We start from the raw sequence: 25,048 nt of genomic DNA on the forward strand, positions 1-25,048 counted from the left end.
TTTTTTAAACGTAAAAAACATTTCAGATAATTCATGTTTTTCTATGCCATTTAAACATCTAAATTCTATTGTATTTATAGAGCACTTTTAAAACAACTGCAGCTGCAATAAAGAGCTATGCATAAATACCTATTGAACATAAAACAAGACAATTGAACATCACAATATGTTACAGCACCTTATAGCGCTTTTGCTTTGTTTACACCAAGGCAGAGGTCACCATTCTTGTTGAAACAGAGCTACTTTATGGGAACTGATTAATGCAAAGGTCTACCAGTTTGATTGACATGTCTGAAATAACAAATTTGCTTAAATTACCTTTAATAATGTTAGCAACTTTCACATGTTTTTTGACTGGATATCCACAGGTCAATAATTCACTCAAGGCGGTCCAATAGTCGACAGTCTTTATTTACAGTACAAAAATGTAAATTTACATGACTGCTGTAAGCCCCCCTGATGTGAGAAAATAAAAAAAGGGGGTATATGTCTATTTATACAACAGAGCGTCATAAATGACTGCATTATTAATCAGGTCCCGTCTTGAAACACGAAAGACCACATTATGAAATTTGATGTTTATGCGTTTGGCTCGTTTGGCTCATCCAGGCTTTCGTCCAGGCCTTCGTCCTCTTCCAGCTCCTTGGCGTCCACCTCGCTGGTGTCGGAGAATTCGTGCAGCAGGACGTACTCGCGGCTGCTGAAGCCGAACTTGAGCACGTCCTTCTCTTTGAGCTCGTAGTAGCGCTGCGCCTCAATGCGCTGGTTGTTCAAGTAGGTGCCGTTACCCGAGGCCAAGTCGATGATGTACGGTCTCACGCGGCGGCCCGTGGTGCCGTCTGCTCGCGTGAACGGCATCACTCTGAACAAGTAGAGAAAAAGGAACATTTAACTTATGGTTATCAGAAAAGCCATTTAAAGAGGAAGCACAATTTATATAAAAAAAAAGAAGACTTTTTAGCTAGTAAGTTTGTTTTTGCATCTCCTACTACAGCAACGAATAGTCAATGTAGTCACTTTCCTTAATTCCAGGCCATTATTGTGTGTAAATGCTCAAATGTGAGTAAAATGACATACCCTTTGTGTAAAGTGTTACTGCGCACAATTTAGGCTCGTCTGCTGGCTAATATTGACGAGCGTCATGTGAAAGTAGGCTTGTTATGAATAGTTTAACGACTGAATGCAGTTGCTTCTTGAGTGTTCCGATGATGTGGTTCTTGATTTCAGTTGCCGGTCGCTCCCTTTGGAACGACCTTCCGTTAAATATGAGGCAATGTCCCTCTCTATCCACTTTTAAAACACATCTTTATTTTTAGCCTTTGACTCAGCATTGTTTCAGTGTTTTTGGGTGCCTGCTGTATTTCGGCAACTCAATTTATTTGATACATATTTTATTTACTTATTCACATACATGCTACTTGTTATAAATTTCATTTTTATTTACTTGCCCAATTATGACTTTCATTTATTTATTTTGTGTTATTTTGTTTCACCTGTCTTTACTGTAGAACTGATTTTAATTCCATGTAACAGCACTATGTCTGCAGCGATGGTTGTTTCAAAGTGATATACCGTATAATAAAATTTAATTGAGTGTACATGCTAGCTGCATGTTGTTGAATCTTTGTCGATTATAATTATTGTTTTTAAAGACCAAAGCAAATAACAGGTACCAACCAATGTGGATTTTTCAACAATTACAATGGACCCTTACATACTTGTAATTTGGCACCAACATTTTCTCATTATTTATAAAAACAAAAAAAAACATTATATAATGAATAAAATAACTTATATATTTAGTTCCCTTAATAATTAACTACTTGTAGAACTGACTTGCACATTCAGTATTTCTTTAATTTTACACTATAGAAGAAAAATCTGCACACAAAAAAGGATGGGTTTTTTTTGTTTGAGCGCCATTTTCGTTTCGAGTTGTAATGTGTTAATATGTTGTTGTTTTTTATTAGCTGTTTCTCCCTATTTTAAAATAGCAAATACATGCTAATTAAACCAGCTAGCTGATTAATCGGTCAGGCCCAAATCCAATCCAAATGTAATACCAGTCTCCACTGGAAGTGCCCTAAATTGTCTGTAGGTGTGAATGTGAATGGTTGTTTGACCATATGCAACCTGCAACCAGTTGAGCGTATGCGGCCCTCAGGGGATGCCTTACAACTTGTAGTTTGAACTCTTCCAGGCAACCATTTAAGCAGCCCCGCCCCCCGCAAAAATGATGGTTAAAATCAAAATTGGAGCTATTTAGGAGCATTCTACCATGTAAGTTCTCTAGTCTATTTGTCATTCCTTACCTGTACTGAAATACTGCGTGCTGCTTCGAGCAGGACGGGTGATCAATGGGAATGTCTGCGATTTTCCGCTGTCTCCCCAACAAATAGGCACTCTGTCGGTGAATGTACATTACGGGAAGCTGCTCGTCATTCTTAAATGGATAGAACCGCCACCTCCGCTTGGGAATGCGCGCCTCGGGTGGCTCGTTGTACTTGATCACCACCCCGCGGAACGTGTTGGTGTCTTCCGTGAGTGCGCCCGACAAGCCAAAGTTGGGCTTTTCTTTATCAGCAGGGGGCTCCGTCGGGCTGTTGCCGGTGCTCTCCGGACGGCCGAAGTCCAGGTCCTGGTTCACCTCGCGCCTTCGACGATTTTCCCGCCGCTGATCATCGTGACGCTGCCGCTCTGCTTGTTGCGAGGACGTGGCGTCCCGCTCCCGGCGTCTGTCGCCGTTACGCTCTCTCTCCTGAGGCCGGTCCGATTCCCACCTGCTGCGCCTATCCTCGGCCTGGTCATTTCTTCTTCTCTGCTCATCTCCGCCGGAACGATGCTCGTCGCGCTCCTGTATTGCAATTAGTAATACAAAAACATACACACACATATATATATATATATTTTTTTTTTTTAAGCTTTTCATTAAACAATCATTCAATCAATTATTGTGCTTTCAAACTTCAACTTTCTAACTCATTTTTACAGTTTTCCACCGCGAGATGATGGCAGAAAACTTGGTGCCGACGCGTTCTGTTTAGAAGGTTGATGACGTTAAACTTTGTTCCAATTCCATTTTATGAGTAATTCACCCGCTTTAACTTGACATCGGCACTGCGGTGAGGACGAGGGGACCTGCTGCCTCGTCGGGCAGGGGGAGAGGTCTCTCTCCTGACGGCCGAGCGATCGTCTCTTGTCCTGACAGGCGACCTGGATCAAGCACACATAGAAAACAAGTCTTCAAAATAAATAAATAAATAACTGATCAATCTGGTGTAGTACAATGAGTTGCGCAACAACTGCTAACGGCTAGCCAAACAAGCTAAACAACACCATCGATATAACATAAAATGTTTGCGACGCCTTATCTTGGTTAAGAGAAAAAACAGATTTAAAACAAAAAGCCTGATAAAAAAGGGACGAACAAACCTGCTGGCTCTCCTCCTCGGAGGGCTTCTGTTGTCGCTCGGCGAGCGGCGTGTTCTGTGCGGCCTTGCGGGGCTTATCTTCTCTTGTTTCACCTTAACTTTCGCTTCTGGCGAGTCCCGTCTCTTGTGTCGTTTTTCTTTGGCCATTTGATTTCCAGAAAATAATAGTTTGAAAATGTTGTAAAGCGGTTTAGCTTAGGCGTACCTGATCATTTCCTCGAAAACAAACTATGCGAAGAGCAGCTAGGCTAGCTTACGTTATGGGTTTCTTACTTCCGCTTCCAGTGGAAAACAGGAAATGTGCCTCGGCGAATCACTGCTTGTCACAATGGTTCCCTTTCGCAATCACACATATTAAAATAAGTTAAATATCTTACATAAACACGATACAAAAGTATAATACATTTATAAATAAAAGCCTGATTTTTTCTTATTTCTGATCAAATTAAATATATGAGTGAAAACGTGGTAAAAACAGTTCTATTTTCTGCTTTCTATCCTACCCGGATCTAATAAATTGGACACCGGTAAGAGAATGTTGCCATAACGACAGAAAACGTCAACGCGAACTTTTTTCCTTTTTTTTAAGTTTTAAGAGCAACCCAACCTGCAGCTGGAGTTTTTATTAAAAAAAAAAGAAGATATTTTATTATATCGTAAACGATGAGTGAGTCCCTTCTCAAATATGACACTCCGGTTTCAATAAGCAAAGGCACAGTTAGGAAATCAGTAAAGGTAAGTAGACACTTTTTAAGAAATGATGGGAAAATAAACAAACTATTATTTACTAACATTAAAAATAAACATGTCTTAAATCTAATTATAAGGACTCTAGCTATTGCGCTAAATCGTTTTTCCTGGTTTTATGGTTTAACTATTTTTCTTGCATACAATCAAACGATCTAGATATTGGGAAGTTTTACATTTCGATGGCATTTAGGGACACACATGGTTAGTTGTGTTCTGAGGGGGTCTTTGGAGAAAGGTCTCCCATTTAAACACTTTTAAAGTAATTCGAAATAATTTTTTTCCTGCAGGGACGTCCATTCAAAGTGAGCCCGCATCAGCCTGCTGACTCCCCTGTGCCCCCTCCCCCTAAAACCAAATCAGGGTCACCTGAAAATGAAGAAATCCTCAACGTCATCTTTCCCCCCAAGCGAGTACACCCCTACCACGAGACCCTTTTACACTACCCAAATTAACCCAGATTGTTACTGTCTAGGGAGTGGATGGAGGGCAACCAGCTGTGGATGCAGCGGGTGTCCACTACGCCGTGTACACGGGCCGACGTCGTCAACCTGGAGGAAGTGCTGGACAGGAAGTTGCAACAGAGGCGGGCCTTGGAGACAGGCATCTGCCCCGTGCGCAGGGAGCTGTACTCTCAGTGCTTCGGTAAATACAAATGATGATGTTATGCAAATGCTGTTCAAAGAAATCAATCAAGAACTCTAATCGTTGCGTCTTTCATATTAATTCATGGTTCATTTGCCTTATTTGAGCATAAAGCCTAACCTGTAAGACCAAAACAATTACACATAAATATGTTGTTTATTGTAGAACAGTTTGATTTACTGCTTGTGTTAGTTAAAAAAAAAAAAAAAGCATAGAAAGGAGACCTAATTTTTTTTTATAAAATTGCAACATTGAGGAAAATAACGCCTATGATCTTGCAGCATCACTTACTCAGTCTTTTGGGTAATAGTTCAATATTTCAGAACGATCACAGCCCCCCAAATACTATAAGTAACTTTTTTCTTTTTTTAAAGACGAGCTGATCCGGCAGGTGTGCATCAACTGCGCCGAGCAGGGCCTCCTGCTGCTGCGCGTCCGAGACGAGATCCAAACGACCATCGCCGCCTACCAGACCTTGTACGAGAGCAGTGTGGTCTTCGGCATGAGGAAGGCCCTGCAGGCCGAACAGGACAAAGTGGACATGCAGCAAAGAGTAAACACCACATTTTGTATCACATGCTGGCAATGGGATTTAACTGCAGTTCAGCTGCACGTCCAGCAGATGGCAGACTTAACCGGAAATTCAAATTGGAATACAGTATTGAGGGACTTAAGCGGCTTTTATACAAATAGTTTGGGTTTTTTAAGAGTGCCTGCCACCTGCCCATCAAGTGTGAAATTAAACAACCAATTAAATCTTTTGTGATTTTCCCAAAATGTCTATATGAGCCAGCCCTTCTGACTTTCAGCAATTTAAAATGTCACAACTTGATTAATTTACATAACACAACCCCCCCAAGTTCTGCTCATTACGAAGAGGCGTTCCCTTCAGGTATTTTTATTTATTTGTTTTTCACAGAAGCCTGTCACATACATTTTATTGAGACATCTGGGAACTGTTTTCTATAAAAACTGCAAAATATGTCTCTTATAACATGATTACAGAGCTGATTGCGCTCCCTCCCTTTACACATTCAGATCAACGATCTAGAGAAAGAGAAAGAAGACCTGACGACGCGGCTGAACGCGCAGAAGGCCGAATGCGTCGTCAACCAGAAGAGGGAAGAGGAAAAACGGGAAGCGCAGGAAAAGAAGCATGCGGAGCAGATTCAGTTTTTGAAGAGGACCAACCAGCAGCTCAAGGTAGTACAACACGTCTACCTTTCACTGCTTCATTCCCCTTCCTAACATCTGTATTTCCATTTAGGCACAGCTGGAAGGGATGGTCACGCCAAAGAAGTAACTTCCAAGCACTGATGTGTCCTATCGCAACATTAAATGAGTGGAAATGGAGGCAAATATTTAGATTTTTCATGTAGTCCCAAACAAAAACATATCCTGCGCGGGTCAAAATGGACGATAGACAATCCCGGTCTTTAAATTTCAAATAAAGCATAATCAAAAGTCTTTATTTAAATATATTTTATTGCTAGCCTTTAGCGCTTAGCTCTCTTAGCTTTTCTGCCCTCTGATGTTGCTTCTTGGGCGTCTTTCTTCTTGTTCCTGTTCTTGACGTTGTGCGTTTCGTAGTAGCGCGAGCCGACTTTCTTTGACCGCTGGGCGCGATCCATCGCTCTTCTCTGTTGAGGTGAAAAATACATACATTCAATGAAGAAATTAACATTATTATTCAGATTCTTTTAATTCATTCGAAACTTGTCAAGAACTTCCTAAACAAAACTTTCTAAATACATACCCACATCTAATCAGCTTATACATATAGCCTAATTTTAAGCCCTCTCCCCCCTTTTTTCTTTTTACGATGACATTCATAAAAAAGAAATAAATACCTATAAACAAATTGAAGCATACACAAACTAAACAAAATGCGAGAGTGTTTTTTTGTTTTGTTTTTTTACCTCTTTGGACGACAGTTTGGGTTGCTGGGCAGAATGGGCATCTTCCTCATCGTCGTCAGCTTTCCTCTTTTTGTTTCTCTGAGTAGCAGCTAGAATTAAAATAAATAAATACAAATTAGATGACAAACTTCACAAAATGTCATAAAAATAGCAAACAATTCTGTAAGTGAAACTAACTCAAGATGAGCTAGTAACGTTGTTTTTGAGAAACAGTTGCAAAAAGAAATGACTCAAGTAACACGTATTGCACATAATAGCTCAATAAAAATGGCACCTTAAATGTTTAACAAAAACAGTTCTTAAATGCAAATGTGTTGTTAATGTGTCACAAGTTTAGTGTACTTAGGCAGTGATTCTTTAGTCTACCACTAGAAGAAGCTTGGACACTGAAAATCATAAGTGGTACGGAAAATGGATGGATACACAAAAAGTTTGCCGTTAAATTTATGACAAATTTCATCAACACACCATTCTTGGCCGGTGTTGAATTCCCAAGTTGTTACAAACACGATAAAAGTGAATACAAATGCAAAAAAAGAAGAATCCATCACAAATTCATATTACCAATAAATTACATCATCCTGAGCCTTTGCTGTAGTCTTAATTGTTATCCTCAACAGATTTGTTTTATTAAAGCTAAAGATATGATTATTTACCTTTCATCTGCGCTTGTTTGGTCTTGATGTGCGTTAACACTTTGTCTGAATCGGCTTTTGGTATCCTGTTTAAAAAAACAAAAGTAGAAGGTAAGGCCACCCCTCCCATGTCTCGCACGGCTAATACGACACAAGGAAAGAGAAGAATTTGTTTGAAAGCTTAGTGACCTGATGGCGGAGAAGCGCTTGGATTTGGCCCGGTCTAGAAACTGCTTGTATTTGGCGATCTTCTCGTCCAGCTCGCGGATCACCTGCTTGGAATTCTTCTTCCCAGCAACCGGATTCTCTTCAGCGACTGGCTCACTGCCTCCCTCCTTCTCCTCTTCCTTTACACCCTCCTCTTCCTCACTGTCCCCCTCTCCTTCATCTTCCTCAGCCTCCGAGCCAGAGATGTCCAAGTCGGGCATTTCCACGGGGACCAGGTCCTCCTCGTTGAATTCGGGCGCCACGTTGATCTTGCCGAAGTTCTGCCGCACGTTGGACAAAATCTTGTTCAGTTCCCCCTTCTGTTGTCCTTCGCCTTCAGTGGCGGCAGGGGTCAGGGTGGTCTCCTCCGTCTGGGCTTCCTGCACGCTTTCTATTGCCAATGGGGGAGCTTTCACTGGCAAATGTTCCTTGTGAAATGGTTAAAAAAAATACTGTAACATCTATCTGTGGGAATATAAAAGGCTTAATATGTATCGAATGTTTACCTGCTGGTCGCCCTCAGGCCCTGGAGGCTTCACAAAAAAGGGGATACGCCCCCTCTGCCAATCATTTAACACCATTTTGGACACCGTTGGCAGATCTGGTTCTCCACCCTGCACAATACAACACAAGACAATTGTTTTGTCACGTTGACAAATAATTATAATATACTAAATATATTAGTAACTTATAAAATATAAAACATGCTAAAAATGGCAGACATTTTAAAGTGCCAAAATTGCGAAAATATGCTAATATGACAAATCAAACAAAAAAGGTATTTAATACAGAAACACATTAAAATAACTGTAAAAAACGCATTTAAAAAAGTAAAAATGTTAAATATACAAGCAATATTAAAATGGAAAAAATAACAACAAAATATAAAAAATACCTTAGCACAGATTATGTAAACATTAACATTAAATTTAAAAAAAAGTATATTAAAATACTCTATTATAACAAATAACTCCTGAAATAAAACAAATTTAAATTTTTTCTTAAAAAGTAAAAAACAAAAAAAATTCTAAATCCTATAAATAGTACAAAAAATAATCAGACAGTTTCAACTACACATGAAATAATTTAGCGTAAAATAATGCAATAAATGAACAAAATGCCCTGAAAATCCTCTATAAATACAAATCCACTTAACGATAAAATTGAAATAAATTCAATTACAAAATAAAAGATGTGATCATTTTGTTTCCCAAAACCTTACCTTCAAAAGTTTGCCAGTGCGGAATGCCATCTTCTCGAGGAAATCCTCCGCTGAGCTCCATGTGGGGATACGGTACGTCTTCTGGATGTACTCGGGCTTGGCCCGCTCCAGCACTGCCCCAATGTGCTCCTCTGGGTTCTTGATCTTCTCCACTTGAACCTTCATGAGAGGGCATGGGGAAGGAGTTGAGTGCAGTTTAAGCCGCGAGCCTTTTCACACACTTAAACACAAAAATAGAACATAAAAGTCAAACGTACCACTCCTTTGAGAACAATATCAGTTTCGCTGTCATCTGAAGGGTAGACCACACCGGGACAATCAATGAGGAAGATTCGTCGCATCAAAGTGATGTATTGCCACACCTGGAAAGAGGCCACTTTCAACAAAACAACGATCCAAAGATTGTGTGTGGCATATCATGCTTCCACCAAGCGACCAGAAACATTACCTTGGTTTCTCCAGCGATGGGCGCCACATTGCAGACTTTCTTGGAGCGTAGCGTGTTGATGACGGAGCTCTTGCCCACATTGGGGTAACCGATGAAGCCCACGCTGATTTGTTTCTTGTCCGTATGGAGCTGCAAGAAGAAAACTTTTTTTTTTAATTTGACTGGTGTTGTTTTAGAAGGGCTTTAGTGAGATTACCTTGCCAAACTGCCTGAGGAGCTGAATGAGGGCGCCTTTACCAAACGAGTTGGTGAGGCTGGCGTGGAAAGCCAGGGTGGGGTTCTCCTGGGACAACACCGCCACCCAGCGTTTCTGGGTCAACAAAGGGGAAACGTTTCAGTCAAGGTGCTCAAGAGTCGGATGTTTTAGGAGAAAATTAAGGAAAGCGGTCTTACAGTGACCCAAGTGGGGATGAGGTCGCACTTGTTCAGCACAAAGATCAAGTGCTTCCATGACTTCTCCTTCTTGATGTAAGCCTCAATATTCTGCGAGCGCGTGCCCATTGGGTCGCGAGCATCCAGCACTTGGATGACCACGTCAGACGAGTCGATCACCTGCGGAGGCCAGAGTCACAACAACCGTGATATCAACAATCGGCCGTTGCATCATTCTCTGCATCTCGCCTTGTCCATTTCAGGTGAAGAGTGTGCGGATGGTCATGAAGCTTTATAATAGATATATGGTTGTTATTAGAGACAAATAGTGGGGTCTCTTGGTGATGAAGTGCTGCTTCCATAAGTGAAAATACAGTACAGCCGTTCCAGATGCTGGCTTTTAATAGTAGCCCTTAATTCGTCGTAGCGCCACCACCGTTCGTCATGGTAACAAAAGCAATACTCAGCATTGGCCAAGTTGTAGAGGGGGGGGGGTGAGCAAGACCCCCCCCCCCCCTCTCTCTCAAAATGAAGTGATTTGAACCAGATTAGCATAAATGAATGTTATGTTATGGAGTTAAACATAACATCCTATGCTACCTTGTGCTATGTGATTGTGACTGTAAAGCTCCACATCTGCATGAAACAATACCTTGTAAAGTTCTCCCCAAATCCTTTTGGACTGACCCTTTTTGAAGATCTCTTCGCGGACTTCATCCCTGTCGCAAAAATAAATACATATATTATTACAAATCAGTATTGTATGGGCCTGCAAGATAAGGTGGAAAACAATGATACATCATTTGGCCTTACCGGACCCCCGTGTCCTCCGTCACCAGGTCTTTGTCCTTGTCGGCATTATAACTCATAGCAGAAGTTTCGGCTTGCTCTAACAGGTCCTTGACATCAGACACCACAAGACTGGGCCTCTTCCGCTGAGCCTTGGGTCCAAACGTGATCTCGAAAGCCTCTGTGTCTAAAATGTGCACCTTGGAGTTCTGCCAAGAGGAGCAGCGAAAGTTATTTACTGTGGCATAACTATATAAAGCTATTTATCGCTGTATTGTTAGTTTAAGTGCTCATTTGGCCATGAATGCCCCCTCAGGATGCTGACACTGAATAGAACTTTATCAATTTAAGTTAAGTTCCACGGTCTAACATAAGCTTGGGTTGCACGCACATGCGCTTTGACTCGGTCATGCAGGAGCGTCATGGGCAGTTTGCTTTGTTTCATCACGACGCGATACGGATCTTTCCGCACGGCGTTCATCTCCTCTTGGAACTTCTGCAGGGATGATTGCTTGATCACCCGTGTGTTTGCTGCAAGACAAAAGGTTTCAAATTAACCTGTGTGTTACATTCGGGGCAATCTGGTCTGGCATGCATGTGCCAGAAACAAATCCTCACTATTGTGCAAGATGAATTTTGGTCTTACACCAGTGTTTACATTTTAAACAGATGAAAAGTATGCGTTAAGATAGAAAACATTCAAATATGTCGGTGCAAATGACATACATAAGTGAATGAAATGTACATTTACACCAGCATGAATGAAAATGAAAATTTGTTAGCCAACTCACTAAACCACTTGATGTTGGGTTCGACTCGGGCCACTGTCCCGGGAGCCACAGTGGACTGGTACTGTAAAGGCTTGATGACTTTTCCTCTGTTGTTACTGGCAACAAAAAGACAGATTTAAGCCAAGCACGTGAACAGGTATCACAACATTGCAACAGATTATATTATTTTATACAAAAAAACAACAAATGAGTCAATTACCATCTCTGTTTTTGTCTGTACATATTCAGACGCCTGATGGTGCCACGGTCCCTCATTGCGCTGCCGCCACCCTTGACCCGATCTAACATAAACAAATAACTTGGTTTAGATTATATATAATTACCAGTTCATTAGAATATATCGGCAACAATATTGTTAAACAATATAATAAATATATTTCTTATCTTAAATGTGAATTGCACCAAAGCCTACTAAATCGACAGTGCCACCTCCACTACAGTGACAACAAGGTGGTTGAACTTCGTTTGTTCCAAGTATGAGGGGCTACAATCCAACACATTGGCCTTAAATTATCACTTTTACGTTGTCCTATTTGCATACTCTTTTTATGTTCTGTATCCAATATTGCTACTAAAGCGATGCAAGTTTGCCCACTGTCGTACTAATAAACTACAAAAGGCTATCTTATCTTAAATGTCAGTCGGGCAACGATAAACAAACCGTGCGGCTAATAAGGTTAGCTTACTTACCCGGGTTGCTGCTGGACGTCGAGGGATTAATCGAGCTTTTCCCTTTGAAGAGAGGCTTCACCATCTTGACTGTTTATCCGGCGAAGCCGTCAACGATATAGAACAAAATAGCGGCACCCAAATAAATGTGCCAAAAAGGTGATGTTAGTACTTATTTCGCCGCTTCAGCTCGACTCCGTGCGTCACACGTGTCAGAGACGTGTAGCTGGAAGAACGTCATCAAAAGGCGACGATGAGGACGGCCAATCAGACAGCAGTTACCGTGTCATCCAATGAACGTAAATAGTAAAGATTTTAATTTAAAATACAAATACGACTGAATATTATGTTACATAAAAAAAAATCTCCACAAATATTTCATATACGTTTATTTGATTTATTTATTAAAAATTATGAAACACAATTATTTTGTTTCTAAAATATTTTGTAAGCCAGTTTGATAGTAATTTGGTTAAATTAATATAGCTTAATTAAATTATTATGAGGTAAAAAATAATAATAATGAAATAATAAAATACAAAAAAAATGTCTCACGTTGTTATTGTTATCATTATTAGTTTGTTTATTTGTTGTAGTTGTTGTCACTTAGTTCACCCATCTCGTACAGTGCTAGTTGGCGGGCCCACCTCGCACCTCCTACAAATGACTGATGTTGGTCTATAATGACACAACTCTAAAAAAGTCATTGATAACAATGACACCCACCTCACACCTCATACAAATGACTGATGTTGGTCTATATATAATAACACAAGTCTAAAAAAGTCATTGATTACAATGACACGTTGGGTGTGAAGAGAAGCAAACCTGGGGCCTGTGCCCCAGTAGAACTTTATGCATAGCAAAGCCTCTGGGAGTCATATGCTGGTTTCCTCCCACATTCCAAAATTGTGCATATTAAGTGTCACTGAAGACTCTTAATTGTCCTTAGGTGTGAATGTGAGTGTTAATAGTTGTTTATATGTGCCCTCCCTGCAATTAACTGGCGACCAGTCCAGTAACCTGCCTCTCATCCGAAGTCTGCTGAGATGGACGGCTGCTGTTTTGTGACCCAAGTGAGGATACGTGGGATAGAAAATTTATGTATGTTTTTCTTCTCATGCTAGCTGCTGTTGGGGAAACCACAAGAACTATTGGACAATGTCTCAACAGAAACATGCCACATATGATACGCTATAGAGCAGATAATGCTTTCATGCAACATTTCCAATTGAATAACGAGAACACGAATCAGTAAACAGCCACACATTTACAGCCAGTACACAATGCATCATAAACAATGCCTTTTAACAGCATTTTGCGCAATGCCTCCTAGTGAAGAGATTATTTACTGCAGTGGGAATTTGCTTGGAAAAACAGTTGAGGACATATGACAAACATATGATGTTCCAGATGTGTTTTAGTGTGGCAGAGGCACCAGCAATCCCAACGCAGTTGGGGCTGGGCGTTAAGATAAACAAAGCCAGTGTGACATTAAAATGCACGTGAATGTGCACATTTGTGGATAATATTTCAGCACTCGCAGGGTCTCTGCTTTGAGTCAAAAAAGGGGAACACTGGCGGGCTCAGACAGGCTGGTCTAAACAACGACTGACAACTGATGAAGGCCACTTAGTACTGGAGGAGTTTGAAATGGAAAGCATTCACAGTACACAGTGAGGGAAATAACGACTTGATCCCCTGCTGAATTTGTAAGCTTATTCACTTACCGTACAAATGGAAAGTAACATTTTCTTATGGTTGTTGAATGGTGGTTACGTTTATACGAGTCAGTCAAAAATGCATGAAAAACACAGTTTAAAAGTTCTAAAATGTGTATTTTATTAAGTGGGATACGATAATTGTGATCACTTACGTCAGAGAAGTCGAGGATGAAACAAATGTGAGTATGACTCAAAGGACAACAACAAATCTACAGTCCCTACATTAATGGGCCGGTAAACAAGGTCATATACTGAATAATTTTCATTAAAAACCTCCAATGTATCACGGATGGATCCTTCAGTATGGCAATGACCCAAAAGATACTGACAGGGCAACAAAAGAGTGTCTTAAGAAGAAGCATATTAAGGTCACGGAGTGGCCTAGTAAGTCTCCAGATCTCAACCCAAAAGAAAATCAATGGAGTTATCACAAGCTTGGAATTCCTTGAAATATTTTGAGATTTTATGGAAAGAGGAGAGGGCCAAAAATCTGGTGACCAACTACAAGAATGATCTGATCGCTGTGGTTGCTAACAAGCGTTCCTCCACCAAGTACGAACACATGTTTTTTCTTTGAGATCAAATATTTATTGACTTCAATAAAATGATCAACATTTTATTACCGGTATAATCCTTCTTTATGCATTTTTGATTGATATACTTATTCTGTCTATTACGATAATCGACAAACAACCCTAATAATTCGAGGATGTTAATTTCTGATGTGTGCGAACTGTCGTACAAATTCAGCAACAATTATTTCCCCTATTGTATCGCTTCCAAAGTAAAGAACCATCGTGGACCAGAAAGACTGACAGTCACCATTGTGTGTCCAAGTTGATTTTGGATACTACATTGCATCAAAACATTTGGGAAGGTCACAAGGAAAAAACACCACAAATCAACTTTCACTATCTTCAAACTTAAAAGCCACTTTGTAACGCCATCCAAGTGTTATTTCCTTGACAGCGAACACATAAACTCATTGGATAGGCATTTCCTCCCCTTCCATTTGTCAGCACTGGAAAGAGCAAAGACACAGCCTGGAGCTCCCATCTTTATCTGTATCCCACACTATACGGCGTTACCGCCGACTGTTTCAAGAAGTGACTGGACTGAGAAAAAAAAAGAAAATGTGAGGAAAGAGTTGTGAATCATGACAAATATGATAAGATCATGTTGATACGACCCAAATGGAGATGAAGTGATTGTATGTTGTTTTTCTGGCAAATGTGTTGGTCACTTATAACATACAGTGTGACCTCCAAAGTCAAACAGCCCGAAAGATGAACGAAATTTAGACTGCAACATTGGAAAGCGCTATAAGAGTAAAAGCATTTGATTAGATATCAGTTAAGTACACCAATTATAATCATTACTTATTTTTACCAAGCAAAGTTACAGTAAATGTTCAGATGTGTCAAATCCAGATCCAGAAAGTAAAAATCCTGCCACAATTTGCTAAGCAAGAGCTCATTTAACTGCTGGTTTAGTCAAAGCACCTGTGAATTCTGTACATAATGAGTCAGGATATGTACAGTTTATCTTGACTGTGAGATCAAACCCTGAGAGCAAAACAAGCTCGGCCTATTTCAAAATGACTAAAGGCAACTATTTGTGACTGAGTCGAAAATGTGTTGTTAATTACTTACAGAGCACCTCTTTAAGCACATCGTCACGATCGGGCTGGCTGTGAGCCAGGACTGAAAAAAAGAAAAAAAAGAAAACTTCATTCATGGTGGAAAAAGTCCTTCATCAAGTCCTCCAGGTGAACTCAGTGATTGAGTTAAAAACTTTTTTTCTTACAATTTGGATAGTATTTAGCTTGATCATCGGGAAATTATTAAATGAGCATGATAGTATAAACAACCATAATTTAAAGTGACGTTAATGGAACAATATTGTAGGCCTGTCTAACAATGAGGCGCTGCACTGAGCTGAGACAGAAATGTCGTTGTGTATGCTGTACTATGAAAACCAAAAGCTTACCAAAAGCCAAAGCAGGTTAAGACCAATAAAGGTTGAGACCAAGTCAAAAGCAAAAGCTGAGATTAAGCCAGACCAAGGCTTGGTTAAAACACAAATGATCACATTTGTAAAAATCTACAAATGTCCTAGTAGGCTGCAAGAACTCAAATTGATTCAATTGAACTTACTCACCCCGCTTTTATGTACCAAGCTTCTTTGTAAGCACTCTTTTCTTCCATCCAAGACAAAGCCTCTCCTCTAATTCCGAAATCCACAGATGCGCTGCTGCTGCCTTTGCATGATGTTTGCTGCAACCAGGAATCTTAATGAGTCATTATTGGCGAGGGGTTACGGAGTTGAATGTCAGTAACTGGCTGGCAGAGATGGTCAAAGTACTCACATTTAATCTATACTTAAGGAGAAGTACAGATACAGGAGAATAATTAGAAACTGGACATTATTTCAAATCGTCAGTGAAGAAAATGCACAAATCTGAATTATGATTCAGGTACAGGTTTAAGTTATAACATCAATCCGAAAATCAGCCAAAATTTTAATTATTGTTTTCCAAAGTAAAAACAGATGTTGAAAATACCAACACAAACATAATCTGTTTGCTTTAATGGAGGACTATAGACGTTTGACAATATTTACTGTTGAAAGGCTGAAATTCTAATGAATTGGGCAATTTTAAATTTAACAAGGTCTCTCAATGATTAATCGATGATTAAAAATAATGATAAATTAATGGAACACGAAGGAACTTTCAGTTTACATTGATTATGGTGGCGCCATATTGACAAAAGTGGTAATGTTATGCCTGAAGTAAGACCACATTTCCCATGAGGACAAGCGCATTGCGTCATTTTTTAGCTCACGCCAGCAAGCCAGGCCAATGTTGAGCCTTGACTGTTCTTTTATCCAGGGAGCTTCCCTTTTTCTTTTTTGTCTCCTCAGACAAAACCTTTCAGTTGTTTTGCAACTTCTGCCAGGAAATCAGTAATCGTGAGACGACATTCACATTAACTTCCATCTTTGTAACAAATTGGGATAGGGGGAAGTGACGTATGCCATAAAGCAGTCAGCACATATGTAGTTTTTTGTGTGGCAGTGTTCCTACCATGCTCTTCAAAGTTGTTAGTGCCAGTGAAAAATGATACAGACCCCCTCAGGCAAAGGTACCATTCAACTAGTTTTAAGTCAATGTTTCAGACCCCCTCAGGCAAAGGTACCATTCAACTAGTTTTAAGTCAACGTTTCATCAGAAGAGGTTTGAAAATGTTTTATTAAGGTTTAAAAGTTCCTTAGTGCTACTTTAATATGATAATTGATTAATTGCTGCACCTCTAAAGTTTTTGTGTAAGAGCTAGCTAGTGTTAGCTTGGCTTTTAGGCATCAAAACAACATGTTCCAATACCTTTGCTAATGTTATGAACTGAGTAACAAAATTTTTTGTATTGGCTAACAATAACAACTGAAATGTACTTTTTAGATTAGCTTGACATTTTTTGAACGCCAGAAGCTGGTGGTTTTTAGGCCAGCAAAAGACATAATTGATTCGCCGTGAGTCATTTTTGGAGCCCACAACATCGAACAAGTCTCTGTTGCCGTTGTTGTTGTTAATGATCCCTGGTTCACGTTACTCCATGTCACCGCTGTCCATGTTTTTGACCACAAAATCTCAACTGTGGTTGACTTTCTCCACTTTGTTTATCCTTTTTTTTTATTTTTATACATCATGTCATCATCAGCAGAGGTTGAAAACAGTAATGAGCCTATTTTCATAACATAAGGAGTAGAACGCATAGATATCCCATTTCAAATGTCGGGAGCACAGCAACCCCCCCCCCAAAAATCCTCAGAAAAATCCTCAATTACAGTTGAAAACTCTACTTATGTACAGTAACAAAGTATTTGTAGTTAGTTACTTCCCACCACTTCTAGCCGGTAATATAAACAGCAAGTTGAAGATTGGGTTGAGTGCCAGAGTGCCTCTTGCCAGCAATGTTCTCTTGCTGAATGGAACCAGTGTTCACCCTTTCCTCTATCTGGCGGAATCCCATCTTTAGTGTCTATCTGCTGCCCTTTCGATTAGATAGAGGCCTATTTGCTGGGAGGTCTGTGTGTCACAGCGAGGCTGTAAGCTGCCACTGTTGAGGTCATGCCTCATAAGGGGAAGCGAGGCGCTACTGTTTCCCCTGAGCGGCCTACAAAACACAAGCGATTACGCCGGCTGATCTTTCCAAGGGATGCGGGCTGGTGAGGATCAAAAGCGAGACCACCTGGAACCTGTCTTGGCATCAGACGCAGCCTGCGGAGGGTTGGGGGCCTCTGGGAAAAGCCACTGCTCCATCCTGATCTCTGTGAGAAAGCAGGCTCTTTGAGTGAGGAGCCTCCTTTTCGTAGCTGTGCCAAATTTGTGAAAGAATGAGCGCCCGGGAAGAGCTGACTGTTCTTCATCCAGACACAGCTATTCCATTTTCTTGTATACATAGATCGGTAGATAGCTACTTCATCCACAAGAGATATTTAGCATGGCTCAGGTGGTCGAGTGGTCGTCGACCAATGCTAAGGTTGCGTGTTTGATCCTCAAAGTGCCTTGGATTGATTCTGAGGTTTTAAATTAACAGCTGTCAGTAAATTTGACAACTTTTAACTTTGACAGTAACTTTAATACCCCTGCAACATATCTACAAATGCACCAATGTTTATGAAAGGAAACCGTCTAAAAATATTCTGCCAAAGGTTGTAACAAGAGCAAGTGAAAATGTTGGAACATTTTGGGCCAGAATTCCTATCGCTGGGGCCAGTAGTGTATTTTGGCCCATGACGGAGTTTTGTGCAAGAGGAGGTTGACGTGGATGGCAAGGGAGAGTTCAACTTGTTTCTTTCACTATTTTGAAAACAAAAGAATGAGATCCCAACTGAATCTGTTCTTTGTGGACACAAAACACACCCAAACAACACATATAACTTACAACTGTGGTTAGCTGTTTATTTAATATGTTGCGTTGTACAAAAGGAAAACAGCAGGAGATAAAATTGTATAACTATGTGACCTGACTATTTGTTTATAAGACACCAAAAAGTCAAAAAGCCATTGGGAATAGCAGAGGGCTGACATGAAACCGTTTTTAATGCAGCCAAACTAACGTGAAGCTGTTTCTGCAGCACAGTGGTCCTCAACCACTTTTGACCGGCCGCTGCGGACTGCAAAGTTGAAAGAATAAAAAAAAAAAACTTATTATACTTCCAGTTAATTGATTAGCCAAGGCTTAAAAATATTTTATTTTGAAAAGTGACCGGATTCTCTGTTTACGACGGACTCTTGACGCATGTTAAGATGCTAATTATCTCAGTCGCGTAGCGCTGATGCTCATCGACAAGTTATCAAAATGAGTAAAAAACAAACATATTTGGAAAGTTTCTTTGCAACAGAGAAAAGGCCCAGTGATGAGACAACACAGGAGCCTATGACCAAGAAGAAAAAGAAAGGTGCATGGACTTACAGCTACAGGTGATTTACACGCATGATGGCCTGCTCTGCGGCGACCGGCTCTTAATTTAGCGTTATGGTGAGTGAGTTAGGGTAGACCGGGGCTAGTATTACTTTTTATACCCACTGGGTGGCCGGTCCGCGAAAGTTGTGGACTTGTATGAACCGTTCCTTGGTGGAAAAAAGGTTGGGGACCACTGCATTAGGAGACTACACTCTGACAGTAATGTTGCAGCAGAATGAGTCAATGTAAGATCTAATGTAAAGACGTCTGTTCTTCTAATTGCCAGTTAGCTTGTGGATAGAGATGTAATTAATGTATGATACATTACATTGCGAAAACTTTTTGGAATCCAAGTATCGGGAGTTTAAGTCAATGTACATACTGTTTGAGGTTATAGTGCCCCCTATAGCCAAGTATGAGCTGGACTATCAATTTTTTTCTTTACCATGGAGAAAAGGAAATGTATTATTTCTTAATCCCGCCTGAGAAAAGACAGCAGAATCAGGTTATTTTCCTACCCTACTTTCTAACCTTGAGTATCTAACCTACGTTACATCACAGAATAAATGATCCCGATCGTGCTTTTTATGGCTTCCCAGCTCAGAAATGCCATTTCAGGCCAGCTCACATATTTGTGAGGAAACTGCCCCCAGTGGATCACTTTTCACGGCCATTTCATTTTCACGACCTATTCTGAGGTAGGTAGTTTTGAGTGGTTGTGAGAAAGCTGCCAGAAGAGGAGGCGGTGGAAGGCCACTATGACTTTACGGAGTGGACCGAAAGTTGGATGAAGTCCTGGCAAGAAGTCCTGGTAACTGCGATGGAAAACTGACTAATCATCGAAATTAGGCTATGCAAAGACCCATGCAGGTCAACGTCATTTAACGACCACACTCAAGGTGATCGTGAAAAAATAAACACGTCATCTTTGTGCTTGCAAAGAATGAGTGACCTGTCCCTCCAGATGTTTAAATGGAAACGATCGAATTGTCTTCGGCTGTATTTTCTACAGTAGGGTTCAATTGACTTGCCTGCAATGGCGGGATAAGCAAATGCATGAAATCGGGCTTGATGAGATATAAATCAGGAATCAGAATTTGATATCTACCACTGTGATGGCAGTGTAAGTGGACAGATCAACAAGTTGGGCAACATAACAATACAACAATTGTAAAGATATGATACTTATTGTCCTGTTCAGAGTCATGGGGCCTTTCCCAGCTGATTTTGGCGGGATGAGTGGATTCATACAAAAGGTGTGATCTTTGTATCTAAGTTGTAAATCCGATCCAGATGTAAATAACTGAGAATAAAAGCTAAAATGTTTGCATCCTTTGATCTTGCAAAATGTTTAAGTCAACAGCATCTGGCTTTTTCATGAATTCTCTCCGCTTTCCATTGTGGTCTTAACATGGTTTCTATCCTTTGTCCACGTAGTGTTCACACTAGCTCAACAGAACTGGCCGCACCAAAGTTTGTTTTGCAAACAACCCATAGTTCATATGTTTGGTTTACTTTATTCCATGATCATAAAAATTAGACTGGAGTTTGTTTGCAAATGGACCAAAACACCGCCTGTGTCTTGGTCCATATGTTTAATGCACACCAAGTTTCAGAGGGTTGAAGTGATTTTGAAGCTTTATTGGTTTCTATGTTTGTGACACGCCAGGGTTCGAAGGGTTCACACTTGATTGTGATGAGGGGAATAATACCAGATATTGCTTGCAAATGGACCAAGACCACCTCTCAAGTCATCTCGGTCTGTAAGTTTGGGGGTTCGAAGGGTTCACGCTTCTCTAGTGAACTCTTCTGATCCCTGGCTGTTTTACTGCTGCAAACCTTCCTCTCTATCTGCCCGGCCCTAACCGTGGTGAAGGGAACGGTGATTTGGCCAACGACAACACTCTCCACGGTGGGCCCGAGGACCTGTAAATTATTAGACTGACTGTCTTCAAACTCAGACCAAAGTGATCTAATGATGCTCTCTAACTGGACGCAACAGAGGATTTGGCAAACACTGTGACTGTCCCTGTGGGGTGCTGCTGTTTCTCTTGCTCCCGTGTTGGGGTAATGTTACGATAAACTTTGCTTAATATCCCACGCTTGGTAGCCTATTTATGGGCGTTTTCATGCTTGAGCTACTCTCAGAAGCCTTCCATTGTTTGTGTGTCATTTAGTTTTGTGCATACAGACGTTAGATTTCTTAGATCATGCTCTGCTGTCTTTCTATATGTGGCTGGTACAGTGAACAAATGATCAACAAACCGAAGGTGACAACACTTCAAAAGAAAACATCAATTGCCTCAGCCTGCATTGTGAAGTGATCCCCTATCATTGCAGGGTTTTTTTTCCAGATACTAGAGCAACCATGTAAAATAACATTTAACAACGGGAGCCACATATCGTTTGGGCATCTAAAATGAGGTAGGATTTTGCTTTCCTTTTTTCTTTTTAATTTGCTGCAGACACCGTTCAAACAGATGGCCCGTTCGAAGCGATGTGTCAGCACATCCGCCATATTGGATGTGGCAATTGTATTTGCCATTAAATCGGTAAATAATTATTAAAATTTTGTTTGAATGGGATAATATAATCAAAAATAATGGTTCCTTATTAATCAAATAAGTTGTGGCTCGATGATACATCTCCAAAGAGAAACTGAACAAGGCATCTTTACAAATAGCTTCACTTTGCTTATCCAATATGTCTGCCGCGTCAACGTACTCACGACAGAGCTGCCGTTTCCTGTATGTGTATGTACTGTAAATGCTGTCTATGATAATACTGGTCAGCGGGTGCCATTTAATGGATGGATGCACGACATAGATGCAAATATATGGGGCAAGTTAATGCTGTCTGTAGGGTATTCATAATAATTGCCCCCCCCATGCATTTTATGTGCCCCCCCCCCCCCTTAAGCCTGGGGTCTGATTCTACCTATCCACTGATGTACAGCACTAAATCCATGAAATAGGAGGACCACAAGAGGTGAACTGTGAAATTCATTACATTTCTCTAAGTCACATCCTGAAATGTAGATCAACCATTCATAATGCAGCACAGAACAGGCTCCGACACATTTTTGGCTGTGCTCCGTTGAATCCAGTGGTACATCCACTTAAAATGTAATAATTCTTAAATGATGTGCTTGGGGGCACCTTTTTTGCAACTCGGACTTCAAATATTCACTAGCACACTCATGTGCATGTAATCATTGGAGTCTTGTGCAGCATTTTCGAACTCCTTAATTATTGGCCTGCGAGCAATTTGAAGACCGTTTAAGTGACTCATAAGCTCTTTCCGGGAACATGAAATTGATTTTCTTTTTCCACCCTGGTATTTACAAGTTCACAAGACAAATAAAGTCATTAAATATAATTTTGAATTGTCAGAATTTATGTTTTAATTCAATTTTAGCATGTAACGTAAGGTACACTAATTCAATCCCATGATCAAGCCATTAAGCCATGACTTCAACCCGTGAGCCCTTCTTCTGGATATTAATGTTGCAAATGATGTGATCAAGGTAACCTGTTGTAACAATGTGTCCGAAAGGAAAAATTAATAAATCAAATCAATAAGGGGGATTGAATCAATATATCACAAAGTCCAATTGTCGCCATCACAAAACCTTTATTAACTGTACAGGCTACGTTTCAAAGTGACATTTTGTAGTGTAAAACCAAGGCAGTGCAAGTGTAAAAACAGCTGACTGTTGGTAATAAGAAGTTTGCATTTGTAACTATGTCTCTAGTATTTTAATTCAATTTTCAAAATCATTACATTTTAACGACTGATTTAATTTTTTATTTAATTCCCACTTTTTAGTTAGAAATTATCAGTACTGGCGAGGTGTATTAAATTCAAAAGTACATTTTTTATTTAATTTACAAAATGATTAAATTAAATTAAATTGTATATGTATTATAGATTACGCTAGGACAGTGACACGTGTATGACCTTTAGTTATGATTGGCTGGTGTGCATTTCCGGGGTGTGGCTTAGTAAAAGGCCAATTGACTACGGCAACAAAGAATGTTGTTATTAATTAGACAAACATTCCTTTGGAGCCAAGCAGATACATGGAATTTATGTACTGTAATGTACATGACCAACTCTTTTTTTTTTTTTCATGATTCATGCGTTGTGGATTTTTTCTTTAGCTGAAATTGGGACTTTTAGACAAGGTATAAACACTTCCAAATTACTGTCAGTGTTAGCACAAAACCTTCAGGTTTTTGCTAGAAATCAAACCAATATGCCAGAACTTCTACTAGAAAGCCTGAACTTTATTTGATGCTAATCAGAGGCACTTTAATGGTGGCAGGTGTGTGCTGACTCCCATTTAACATGAGTTTGAATGGTGGCCTGCAAAGCTTAAGTAAGTTTTTAAGTTAAGTTTTTTAATGCACCACATACACTCAGCAACATGCTTGGGTGGCGGGTGGATCGGAGCGTGGGAATATCATTTCCATCGGCTCCGGTTCACCTGCTCCTAATTTTAATGCACCATACACACACACTTGTATATACACTGGGTGGGGTCACATTCACGGTTTAGGGGTAGAGTTCGCCAGTCCGCGAGCTGGCGGACTCAGTAACAGGGGTTAATTTTCACAAAGAACGCTGGGGTGACGACCAGGGCCTTCCCCCGCTGGGCCTGGGGTTCGGGGGTGTCGGCTGCCCTCCGGTGCCCCCATCTCCCCCTTCTGCCCCCGGTGTTCCGTCCTTCCACACGGCGGGGGGTGGGGTGGGCGCGGCTGCCCTCTCCGCTCCGCTGTCCGGCCCCTCTTCGGCGCCGGAGCCTGGGTGCGGGTGGTCCCCGGGGGCTGGGGGTCGGGGGTTGGGGGGCTGCCGGTTGGTCGGGGTGGGGTCAGGGGGGGGCGGCTTTGTTGGGGGGGGGGCGGTGGTGGGGGTTGCGGGGTGGGGGTGCTGGGGGTGGGGGGTGTCTGGGGGATTGGGGGCGTGGGGGCGGCTGGGGCTGGGTTGGGGTGGGTGGCGGGGGTGGATGGGGGGCGGGGGGTCGCGGGGGGGGTTTGGGGGGGTGGTTGGGGGCCGGTGGGGTGCCTGGTGGGCCTGCAGTGCCCCGTCCCGCTGCGTTGGGCCGGGGGCGCGGGCCGTGTTGGGGCGGGGGGCGCTCCTGCTCCTGGGTTTGCTCTCCGGCCGGTGGCCCTGGCGGGGCCCGGGGGTCGTCCTTTGGCGCTGCCGCGGCCTGGGGGGCCCTGAGGTGTTGCGCTTGCTCTGTTCCGGCGGGGGTCGTCGGCTCCCCTCTTTGGTGGAGATTTTCATGCATGCCAGATCCACCACACCAGCATCTACCGAAACTCAGACACAATCTGTTTCCTCCTCAGGTTATTGAATCGGTGGAGGCTGGTGTCTGCGGATCTCACGCGGCTTCGTCTGTCCTTCCTTCCTTTTCTCGGTCTCTCCTTTGGTCTCTTGAGGCCTCCCTGATTTTATGTTTTTTGGATTTGTTGGGGTCTGGATGTTTCTTGGGCTGGGGAGGAGTTCTGGTGGGGGGTGTCTGGTCGGTGCTGGATTTCGCCTTCCTTGGTTTTCTTCGGTCCCCTCGGGTCTCCTGGTGTTCGGTTTAGGTGAACGGTATGAGATTTTTTCTAATAGGTTTTCTGGTGAGCTAACAAATACACGCACGCACGCACGCACGCACATACACATACTCACCCACACACACAAAAAAAAAAAAATATATATATATATATATATATATATTAAAAAAAAAAAAAAGAGCAATGATGATGACATTTCCGAATGAACAATACTGAGCTCTTAAAAAAATAAAAAAAAAATAAAAATAAAAAATAAAATAAAGTACACTGTTTGCTAACGGGCAGATAGATGTATTTTAGTTTTTTACTTTGAGAAACAAAAATACTTGATATGCTTCACCATTTAAAAAAAACATGCACAAGGGAGAATGACCGAAATGTTTTATAATTTGTGTTTTGTTATTTCACAAGTCC

The 25,048-nt window shown here is 41.2% G+C and overlaps 3 protein-coding genes and 1 long non-coding RNA gene across 4 annotated transcripts in view; 1 reads left to right on the top strand and 3 right to left on the bottom strand.

Annotated features, from left to right (window-relative positions):
• Nucleotides 1-393: 393 nt before the first annotated feature.
• snip1 (Smad nuclear interacting protein) lies at nt 394-3,729 on the bottom strand. Its single transcript, XM_086077367.1, has 4 exons — nt 3,433-3,729; nt 3,096-3,213; nt 2,313-2,854; nt 394-862 (listed from the first exon to the last, which is right to left on the bottom strand). Exons 1-4 carry the CDS (start codon nt 3,576-3,578, stop codon nt 580-582), a joined length of 1,089 nt encoding a protein of 362 aa, XP_085933493.1. The 5' UTR covers nt 3,579-3,729; the 3' UTR covers nt 394-579.
• A 939-nt stretch (nt 3,730-4,668) lies between these two features.
• Nucleotides 4,669-7,352, top strand: dnali1 (dynein, axonemal, light intermediate chain 1). The gene is made up of 4 exons (XM_086077482.1): nt 4,669-4,823; nt 5,198-5,376; nt 5,862-6,026; nt 6,091-7,352. The coding sequence occupies exons 1-4, from the start codon at nt 4,682-4,684 to the stop codon at nt 6,124-6,126; spliced, it is 522 nt and encodes a 173-aa protein (XP_085933608.1). The 5' UTR covers nt 4,669-4,681; the 3' UTR covers nt 6,127-7,352.
• Nucleotides 5,706-12,234, bottom strand: gnl2 (G protein nucleolar 2). Its single transcript, XM_086077478.1, has 16 exons — nt 11,897-12,234; nt 11,406-11,487; nt 11,207-11,301; nt 10,807-10,946; nt 10,440-10,624; nt 10,279-10,345; nt 9,648-9,806; nt 9,451-9,564; nt 9,255-9,383; nt 9,064-9,168; nt 8,807-8,965; nt 8,091-8,198; nt 7,567-8,012; nt 7,399-7,463; nt 6,743-6,831; nt 5,706-6,463 (listed from the first exon to the last, which is right to left on the bottom strand). The coding sequence occupies exons 1-16, from the start codon at nt 11,958-11,960 to the stop codon at nt 6,320-6,322; spliced, it is 2,151 nt and encodes a 716-aa protein (XP_085933604.1). The 5' UTR covers nt 11,961-12,234; the 3' UTR covers nt 5,706-6,319.
• A 3,089-nt stretch (nt 12,235-15,323) lies between these two features.
• Nucleotides 15,324-25,048, bottom strand: part of LOC147172746 (uncharacterized) — a 37,665-nt gene continuing 27,940 nt past the window's right edge. The window contains exon 5 of the long non-coding RNA XR_015095300.1: nt 15,324-15,875. This is a non-coding gene — a long non-coding RNA (uncharacterized LOC147172746). The remainder of the gene's footprint in view (nt 15,876-25,048) is intronic.

Source organism: Leptonotus elevatus, chromosome 6 (assembly GCF_054856555.1).
Source record: "Leptonotus elevatus isolate MCC_2025b chromosome 6, RoL_Lele_1.0, whole genome shotgun sequence".
NCBI lineage: Eukaryota > Metazoa > Chordata > Actinopteri > Syngnathiformes > Syngnathidae > Leptonotus > Leptonotus elevatus.

Bases quoted from the DNA above. Each gene is read 5' to 3' on its own strand.
- dnali1 (XM_086077482.1), top strand. From the start codon at position 4,682: ATGCAGCGGGTGTCCACTACGCCGTGTACACGGGCCGACGTCGTCAAC. The intron at 5,377-5,861 runs GTAAACACCACA...TTACACATTCAG, and splicing joins AAGTGGACATGCAGCAAAGA to ATCAACGATCTAGAGAAAGA. The intron at 6,027-6,090 runs GTAGTACAACAC...ATTTCCATTTAG, and splicing joins GGACCAACCAGCAGCTCAAG to GCACAGCTGGAAGGGATGGT.
- gnl2 (XM_086077478.1), bottom strand. From the start codon at position 11,960: ATGGTGAAGCCTCTCTTCAAAGGGAAAAGCTCGATTAATCCCTCGACG. The intron at 11,488-11,896 runs GTAAGTAAGCTA...TGTTTATGTTAG, and splicing joins GACGTCCAGCAGCAACCCGG to ATCGGGTCAAGGGTGGCGGC. The intron at 9,384-9,450 runs GTAATCTCACTA...TTCTTCTTGCAG, and splicing joins TCCTCAGGCAGTTTGGCAAG to CTCCATACGGACAAGAAACA.
- snip1 (XM_086077367.1), bottom strand. From the start codon at position 3,578: ATGGCCAAAGAAAAACGACACAAGAGACGGGACTCGCCAGAAGCGAAA. The intron at 3,214-3,432 runs GTTTGTTCGTCC...TGCTTGATCCAG, and splicing joins CCGAGGAGGAGAGCCAGCAG to GTCGCCTGTCAGGACAAGAG. The intron at 2,855-3,095 runs GTGAATTACTCA...ATTGCAATACAG, and splicing joins CCGATGTCAAGTTAAAGCGG to GAGCGCGACGAGCATCGTTC.